This window comes from Lathyrus oleraceus, chromosome 7 (genome assembly GCF_024323335.1).
Source record: "Lathyrus oleraceus cultivar Zhongwan6 chromosome 7, CAAS_Psat_ZW6_1.0, whole genome shotgun sequence".
NCBI lineage: Eukaryota > Viridiplantae > Streptophyta > Magnoliopsida > Fabales > Fabaceae > Lathyrus > Lathyrus oleraceus.
This window is the reverse complement of record NC_066585.1, coordinates 12,522,642-12,532,110: the sequence shown is the minus strand read 5'-3', so window position 1 is coordinate 12,532,110 and position 9,469 is coordinate 12,522,642. Positions and strand designations below refer to the sequence as shown.

Here is a 9,469-nt window from a genome sequence, read left to right as displayed (position 1 = left end):
GTTCATACAACCCAATGTCTACCTCAGGAGATAATGAATGAATAAGACATTTTTCCTAGGCCATAACTCTTCAAACAAGTTTAGACATGGGTCACATATTCCCTACCAAACGAGGAACGTCTCTCCCCGACCACTACTTCTCATATAAGCCTGGTCACAGGTCACAAACTTCTTTTGCAATACATAATAGCTCTCCTCAGCCACCGTCTCTCATATAGGCCTGGTCACGAGTCACAAACATCCAACTCTATATGGAATATCTCTTCCTGGCCACCGCCTCTCATATATGCATGGATGCGGGTCACAAACATCCAACTCTATACGAAATGTCTTTCCCCAATCACCGCTTCTAATATAATCCTGAACATGGGTAATGTACATCCAATTAAATTTCTCTCGGTATCAATAACAATTCCTCAGACATCCCTAAAAGAGCTTTGATATCCCCCGCACAAGCATATGCTTAGTTTGCTTTGGAACTAACATTCACGACACGTACCATCTAAAAGTAAGACTACATATTCGAATGACTCAACACCAGGTAACCTATATTAACCTAGGGTTTTTCCTCACTTCATATTCTTACTTGTTCTTTAATAGATTAGGAGCTTAGCATGTTATATGATTCATTGTTAATTAGTGACTCCACTCAATTATCAATGAAACTCATGCTACTTCTTAACTACTAATCAGCAGAATAACACACACAGTACACATGTTATTACAGTCCAAATCAAACTGAACATAGCATACTAACAAGACAAAAGAAGATCCTAATCAAGAAGTGTCATTTTCCCATCAAACCATGGCTCGAGGAAGAAAGAATGACGATCTGATCATCATGAGGCTGATGGTCATCATCTAGCCCGTCACCTCATATTACGACCGTCATTTCGATCTGGGCATTCAGGGTGACCAATCACGGAAGTTGACAACCGTCACCCAACCCGTCATGGAGGCTGACGTTTGGGGTTCTAGTCTGGGGGAATGTCAGGTAGTCCGTCATTGAGGTTGACGTTCATCATTTTACCAAAGTTTCAATTTTCTGCATTATATTTTTAAAACAATCCTCATACACAACTCAAACACTCATCAAGCTCAACCAAACACATATGAATCAATATGACACACATATAGCAATAAATTCACAACTAGATATGGTCAAACATACAATCTCTATCAAGAATTTAAACAAAACATGCATCATTAAAGGATTTAAACCCCTAAACCACAAACATGCAAGAAACCTAAATTGGCTACCAAATTCTATCTAAGAACCCCACCTTTAAATTAGAGAAACATGAAATGGAAAGAGAATGGAGAGGATGGTGATGAACTCAAAATGGACAACTTATTCAATTTCCAGAATACAATACTACTCTTTATACATGCAACAAGATACACATTTTTTTTGCAAGCTTTCTTTTCCTTATCATTTTCTCTCAGACCACCCTCTTCCTCTCTAATTCTCTTTACTTTCAAAATCTAATATGTAGAGAGAAATAACCAAATGAGAATGAACTTTTTTGGCAACAATTTAACTTAAATACTTTACTTCTAATTTGACTAAATTACCCTTGTTACATTCTAATTACTAATCATGCCATGATCTAATTAACTCCACTAATTGAGTTACTCAAATGCTAAATCCTCCATTAAGAGGCAAGAGACAAGATGAAGGAAATGAAGTATTAAAAATTGACATCCCTAATATGATGCCTTATTTCTTCTAACTAACTACCTTAACAAGTAAGGACTAGTTTGGAAAATATTTCTAATTGGAGCATTGCATTGCATTGCACCTACCGTGAAACCTCCAACTTCCTTCAAGTAACCACGCATTTCTCAATCTCATTCTCTTTCATTTCATGTCATTCTTCCCTTTCTTCCTCTTTCTTACCGTCTAACTTTCCCTACAGGTTTTCTTCTCCTCATTCTATTCTCACCGGAGTTCAACATTTTTTGAGCTTCAACTTCAACCACGCCTCAACATCTACACCGTGCCGCTGTTAATCGGATTCCATACATCTTTTTTATGCTTTTCACTGTTGCTTTATGCCGATTTAATTTGTTAGGGTTTCGTTTCTTAATTACTTCATATGTAATCTATTTTTTCTGTTTTTTTTATTATCTCAAAGAAACTAATTCTTCGTTGCTTCTTTTGTAATTATTCATCTATACTTAATAATCAAAGTTTATAGCTTTGAATTCATCTTACACATTACTGCATAATAATCACTCTGTTATTAATGTTTTTTATTTTTACTTTTCTTATTCATATTGTTTTGTATATTTTTATTGGAAAGAAACTAATTATATAGCCTTTATATAACATTGGAAGAAAATATATATAGTTATTGTAGTAATACTAGTTCAAAAAAAAGAAGAGAAAGTGTAACAATTTGTTGATGGGGAGCCCTGGGTTGAGCAACCGCAATAGCAGCCTGCAGCAGCGGTTAGGGATAACAGGACCCATCTCATCGAGTGGACCGACTGAATATGATGTCGCCAAGTCCACTGAACTCGACAAGGTTCTGTTTCTGCCATTATAGTGAATTGATTAGTCATTACTTTTGAGCTTTTACTAGTTTTCTTGGGCTGAACCTTGATTTTGGATTTCAGTACTTGCAAGACGCCGGCTTGTATGAGAGTCGGGAGGAAGCAATTTGCAGGGAGGAAGTGCTAGGCAGACTAGACCAGGTTGAATTTACTTTGTCGATTGATTGTATGGAAATTGACGGATGATATTCAAACTTATTTCTGATTTGCTATACTCGCCGCGCATATAATTGTCGATTTATTTTGAACAATGGAGATTATTTTGTCCATTTTTGTGTGATTTCAATCCCAAGAAACCGAGGTAAAGAAGCATACGCCTTCTCCGGAAATATTATCGAGTTTAGGGTTTGTGTACTCATTTATTTGAATTGTCCATTTTTGTGTGATTTCAATACCAAGAAACCGAGGTAAAGAAGCATACGCCTTCTCCGGAAATAATATCGAGTTTATGGTTTGTGTATTCATTTATATGAATTTTATTTTCTTGTTGCATTTCATGTTATACCATCTTGGATAAGTGGTGGGCTCCTTATGAATTAATGTATTTTGGATGTGATGTTGTGAAATGAATTAGATTGTGAAGATTTGGGTCAAAACCATTACGCGTGCAAAGGGATTTAACGAACAAATCGTGCGGGAAGCAAATGCCAAGATTTTTACTTTTGGCTCCTATCGCCTAGGGGTATAAGTGCTGTTTTTCCTTCTAAACTTTTCTTGTTTGCGTGCTCCCTCACACTTACTTGCACTTTTTATCTTGGCATTGTATGTTAAGCTTGGGCTATTTTATGAACAGAGAATTCGGGAAGGAGATGATTAGGACGGCATTGTCATATGGCTTGCCATTCTAATAGATCAATTATTTTCTATTTATATCTTTTCATGTCAAATGTGATGTATCTATTCAATAATTTATTTTGTTGGTTTTATTATATTACCATTTTTAATTCAAATTTTGTAGGTGCATGGCCCTGGAGCAGATATTGATGTTCTTTGTGTGGGACCTAGACATACAACCAGAGATGTGATGATTCTTGCCATTTTTTAACGTAGATGTAGGTTTTTCAGGTCATAACTTCTACTTGCTAAAATTATTATTTGAATTGGCTATAGGAAGATTTCTTTGGTGAGCTACATAAAATGCTATCTAAGATGCCTGAAGTGACAGAGTTGCGCCCAGTGCCTGGTGCTCGTGTCCCAGTGATGGGTTTCAAGTTCAACAATGTCTCTATGGATCTCCTTTATGCAAATTTATCTTTGTGGGTTATTCCTGAAGTAAGTAATTTGTGGAAGACTTTTTGATGTGTCAAATACACCTCCGTTCATCTCCTCTACATTTTGCTTGAGACTAGTTTAAAGTGTAATTGTATTTTACAGTTTTATTAACCACTAAGTAATACTGTTTTGTTTTTGTTGGATAGGACTTGGATTTATCACAGGAATCGATATTACAAAATGCAGACGAAAAATCTGTTCTCAGTCTTAATGGCTGTAGAGTGACTGATCAAATCTTGAATTTGGTTCCAAATGTTCAGGTATTTGATATAAATTTCATAGACAAAGATAGAATTTTTATGTTCAGCTTTGATGTGACTTCTGGCTTTCCTATAATTGGTTATATTTCCATTTCTGAACCGCAGAACTATCGTACGACATTGAGATGCATTAAGTTATGGGCTAAGCGTCGTGGCATTTATTCTAATGTATGTGAAAATTTTGTTCTCTAGATGACTTATGTGGTGTTCATTTTCTGTTTTAACTTTTCTGGTTTAGTTAACTTTTCTTCATGATATGTCATGGGCAGGTTACAGGTTTTCTTGGTGGTATAAACTGGGCATTGCTTGTTGCCCGAATATGCCAGCTATATCCGAATGCGCTGCCGAATATATTGGTGTCTCGATTCTTTAGGGTATATACACAATGGCAATGGCCAAACCCAGTAATGCTTTGTGAAATTAGAGAAGACTGTCTTGGACTTAGAATTTGGGATCCTAGAAAACATCCGAGTGATAAGAACCATCGAATGCCAATAATTACTCCCGCTTATCCTTGCATGAATTCTAGCTACAATGTGTCGTCAAGTACATTGCGTATCATAACGGAGGAGTTTAAAAGGGGAGGTGAAATTTGTGAGGTAGCATTCTTTATTTTGAAAAAGTGCGATGTTATGATGTATGGTTCAAAATGTTTGTTTTTGCGGTGCTTAATATATTGCTTCTGATATTTTATAGGATATGGAGGCTAAGAAAAAGGCTGATTGGGATACTCTTTTTGAGTCCTTTCCATTTTTTGAAGCTTATAAGAATTATTTGCAGATAGACATTTCAGCAGAGAATCCTGATGATCTTAGAAACTGGAAAGGCTGGGTTATGTCCCGCTTGCGCCAGTTAACATTGAAGGTATTTACTTTAAGTTTTATTGTTTATAGTTTCATTTATTTTCTTTCTCTCCTCTCCTTCTATTTGTTTATTTTCTGAAAAAAAGTTGTGGGGTGCAAATTTGTTCTTTCCCCTTCTGCATTTAGATTGAGAGGGACACTGATGGCATGCTTCAGTGTCATCCACATCCTCAGGATTTTCCAGACAAATCTAGACCTCTGCACTGTTCTTACTTCATGGGTCTGCAACTTAAGCAAGGAGTTCCTGCCAAAGAAGGAGAACCATTTGATATAAGACCAACCATTGACGAATTTAAGCATTTTGTCAATAACTACGTTGGATGGAAACATGGAATGAATATATTTGTCACCCATGTGAAACGCCGCGATATACCTGTCTTTGTATTTCCTGGTGGTGTTCGGCCTAACTGCCCATCCAATGTAACCAGGGTGAGTAATCGAAGTTCAGAGCTTGGGGTTTCTGGCCATGGTCAAGCAGAAAAATCTCAAGAAGGTAAAGTGGCCGTGTTAGGAGATACCAATGATAAGAAGAGAAAGCAAGCAGAAGATAGTGTGGATGCATTGAGAAATTCCAAGCCCTTTTCAGGGGAGTACTCTTCTGGGAACAGAGACACCGGTAAGGAGAAAAGCATCTCAGAAATTAACCCTCTACTTACTGCTACTGATATATCTAGTTCTAAAGAAGCAGAAGAGCTCGGTATCGAAAATATTACGCGTGGTCCATATGATGCACATCAAGCCTTTTCAGAAGAACCTGATGAACTTGAAAATGATATTGAGTACAGAAATAAAGACAGAGATTTTGGCAGGAACATGAAAAACATCAAATTGAACTCTCCATGCTCAGAGTCTATAGTGGCAGCAGAACCAGTTTTTTCTCAAAAAGAAAATAATAGTTCAACTCATATACACTCCAATGAGAGCTTAGAGGAGCTTGAGGTTAACATCTTAATATATCTTACATTTGGAATATTCTCAACCATTTTGCAACAATAGTATTATCATATATCTTACAGGTTTTTGTTTTTATTTCAGCCATGGAATAACATTAAGAAATTTCTCTGACTTCTGTTTTTTCTTTCTCTCTTTCCCTTTTTATAAAGCCTGCTGAGCTAACACCTCCATTGTCAAGTAGGAATCATGCACCGGTGCCACAGCGGAAGCCAGCATTTAGGTAAAACATAATTTGTTTAGCAGTTTCTACTTGTCATGATTTGTTTGATTTCAATATTCTTGGAATTGGCTTGGAAGTTTATATCATAGTTAAGCTGGATCATGTTTAATTGGTTGATCATTCATTTCTTATTCTCAGGTTCACCACATTGGGCAAATCTGCTGACAAAGGTTCCTAAGATCTTGCTTTCTGATTGACAATAATGTTGTTACTGCAAATAAGCACCGAGTTAGAATAACATGGAGCAATCAAACATGTTTGTGATCATTTTCAATTTAGAGTATAAGATTTCTATGAATGGTTAGATTTTTTATAGCAGACATGGCTTTACGTCAGAATTCTCAAAGTGCCGCAAAATCCAAATCTAAAATTTAGGAACTCAAACAGTGGAATAGCCGTAGCATATATAGATTGTTCAGTGTAGAATTCATTGTTTATATAATTTTGTATGGAATGAGACGGTGAAATGTAGAATTCATTCCATTGTTTATATATTTTTGTATAAAATGAAACGAAGTTGTTGTTCAAATAATACAACATAAATTTATTTCATTCAATTTTATTTTATATTTAATACTCTTTTTGTCTTGAATCTTATCCTCAATGTTTATTTTGGTCTCAATAAATTTTTTGTTGTTGAATCATTTACCTAAATCACATCAATTATTTTCGAAATATATGTGCCTCACTACCCTATGACTACCGGATCCATTTAAACTAAAATTTGAAATCGAAAAGTAAAACTTTAGCGGCCCAACAAAATCAGAGTTCTCCTCCAAAGCTTTAGCGCCCCTCTCAACCCTAAAGCTTTAGCGCCGTCCACCCCTCTGAACCCTAAAGCTTTAGCGCCGTCACCTTGCTTCATCTCCAAAAGTAAAACAAAATCGATATCTATGTCTCTCCTCCGCCGTCATCACCGTCATTTCCTTCTTCATCATCACTAAGCAGAGAATCATTTGTATCCTTATCCCTCTTAATCACGTTCTTTTGTGTTCGTATTTGCTTTCTAAACACTAAGTCTTTCTTTGTTCTTGATTTCAGATTTTGTATTTTCAGGTTTTGTAATTTCAAGAGTTCTTTGAGTTAATGGAAGGTTAGATCGTTGTTTATGTTTTAAGAGCTTTAATCTTTTATATACTGTTTTAATAACTCCATTTGTTTTATTTTTATCGAGATATGGAAGAGGCGGTAGAAATGCAAGGAGCTGGAAATTTGCATAATAACAGTAAGTTTAGTTTATTTTATGTATGTTTTGTATGCCTATGTCGATATATCATGTTGAATATTCTGTTTGCTACCTTATTGAAAGTTTAAGGTAATAGGTCCTTTAAGTCATTATTGTTATCATAAGTGAAAATGCATACAACAATAAACAAAATATAACTAAGTTTACTTAATTAAACAATAAATTTCAGCACATAAAAGTATCATTAGAGAAAGGAAATGTAACAAACTTTGAAACTAAGCCTATAAACACTTAACGAGTTGATGATGTTGGTTGTGTGTTGATTATAATCTTCATTAATTTCCAGTAATGGAGAATGTTACTCAAAACCAACCTTCTTCATTAACATCTGGTGTTGGTGCAACTGATGTTGCTACCAATGAAATTCATGTTGTTGGACTTCCTCCACTTGGAAAGAAGAGAAAACAAAATGCTAATGGTCCTAGGAAATCCTCTCCTGCTTGGGACCATTTTATTAAATTGCCTAATGAAATTGAAGCAGTAGCTGCTTGCAAACACTGTCATAAGAAATATTTGTGTGATCCAAAAACCCATGGGACATCTAACATGCTTGCTCATACAAAAGTATGTACCAAGATGCCACAAAATGATCCTACTCAAACTGCCCTCTCCTTTGCCGGTGGAGAGGGTGGTGGCTTGGTTGCCGCAAGCCAACGATTTAATTTGGCAGCTTGTAGGAAGGCTATTGCTCTCTTTGTGATCCTAGATGAACATGCTTTTAGGGTAGTTGAAGGGGAAGGCTTTAAGTTGTTATGCAAACAATTACAACCCCAATTAACTATTCCATCAAGGAGAACTGTGGCGAGGGATTGTTTTCAACTTTTTGTTGATGAAAAAGCAAGATTGAAAGGTTATTTCAAATCTGATTGCAATAGGGTAGCCTTAACCACTGATTGTTGGACATCCATTCAGAATCTTAATTATATGACCCTAACTGCACACTTCATTAACAATGATTGGAAGTATGAAAATAGGATTCTAAGTTTTTGTTTAGTTCTTAATCATAAGGGTGAGACAATTGGTAGAAAAGTTGAAGAGATTTTAAGGGAATGGGGAATAAGGAATGTAGTTGTTGCTTATTTGAAGAAGAGGATTGATAATATGGATGGTTTAATGAGTGATGGATCTTTCTTTCATCTTCGTTGTTGTGCACACATTTTAAATCTGGTGGTTCGTGATGGTTTAAAACAGAATGATTTATCCATTTCTGCCATTAGAAATGATGTTAGATTTGTTAGGTCATCACCCCAAAGATCTGCAAAGTTCAAAGAATGTATTGAGTTTGCTAGAATTAATTGCAAGAAACTTCTCTGTCTAGATGTTCCGACAAGGTGGAACTCATGTTATTTGATGCTAGATGCTGCTGAAAAGTATCAAGCAGCATTTGAGAAAATGGAAGGTGAAGATTTTAGTTATTTGGAATTTTTTGGATTAGTTGGCCCCCTACTCTTAATGATTGGGAGAATGTTAGGTGTCTAGTAAGTTTTTTCAAAATTTTCTATGATGCTACTTGTAAGACCCCAATTTTGTCCCTAAGATCCCTCATGGCATCATATCATAGCATTGCATAGTCTCAAGGATCATTGAGCATATTGGCTTCCTTTCCTTTGGGTGGGATATCTCTTGTGAGTGGTTTGAGATCACCAGGCATTGCTTGCATTGTATATCATTGCTTTTCTTGTTTAATCACTAACCAAAAGCACCAAAATATGTCATCTAACATTTGTTTTGCAGTCTAAGCAGCCACAGGTCAAGGCTATTCAAGGATTTCCTTTATACAGGAGGTGATGGTATTTTCTTGGTATGAGGACCACATGGTATTATATTGAGCTTATATGAGCTAGAGGTTCATTTTGGAGCAAATTCTCCAAGTGGTTGAGGCTCAAATTCATCAGGCTTTGCCAAGGTCATCTGAGGACCATATCAATCAACTGTACAGTCAATTGAAGGCTTTGAGGTGTGGGAAATGATTTGAGACATCCCATTCATGTTCAAACAAGACTTATTCATCATGTCAAACATCTATATTGAAGAATTTGAAGCCAGTGCAAAAGTTTCCCAAAATGGAAAGTGACCTATAATTTCAAGTTTCCAA

At 35.9% G+C, this 9,469-nt stretch overlaps 1 protein-coding gene across 6 annotated transcripts; it reads left to right on the top strand.

Annotated features, from left to right (window-relative positions):
• The first annotated feature begins 381 nt into the window (after nt 1-381).
• LOC127100627 (nuclear poly(A) polymerase 1) lies at nt 382-6,685 on the top strand. 6 transcript variants are annotated; one of them, XM_051037866.1, is made up of 13 exons: nt 385-541; nt 728-994; nt 1,920-2,531; nt 2,623-2,700; nt 3,134-3,241; nt 3,518-3,580; nt 3,670-3,831; nt 3,978-4,259; nt 4,361-4,690; nt 4,788-4,955; nt 5,081-5,893; nt 6,058-6,128; nt 6,267-6,685. In XM_051037866.1, the coding sequence occupies exons 3-13, from the start codon at nt 2,409-2,411 to the stop codon at nt 6,304-6,306; spliced, it is 2,238 nt and encodes a 745-aa protein (XP_050893823.1). In that variant the 5' UTR covers nt 385-541; nt 728-994; nt 1,920-2,408; the 3' UTR covers nt 6,307-6,685. The 6 variants fall into 6 exon arrangements, with proteins under 6 accessions (XP_050893826.1, XP_050893823.1, XP_050893824.1 ...); XM_051037869.1 differs by lacking the exon at nt 728-994 and having other exon boundaries at nt 382-541; XM_051037867.1 differs by lacking the exon at nt 385-541 and having other exon boundaries at nt 604-994.
• Nucleotides 6,686-9,469: the final 2,784 nt, after the last annotated feature.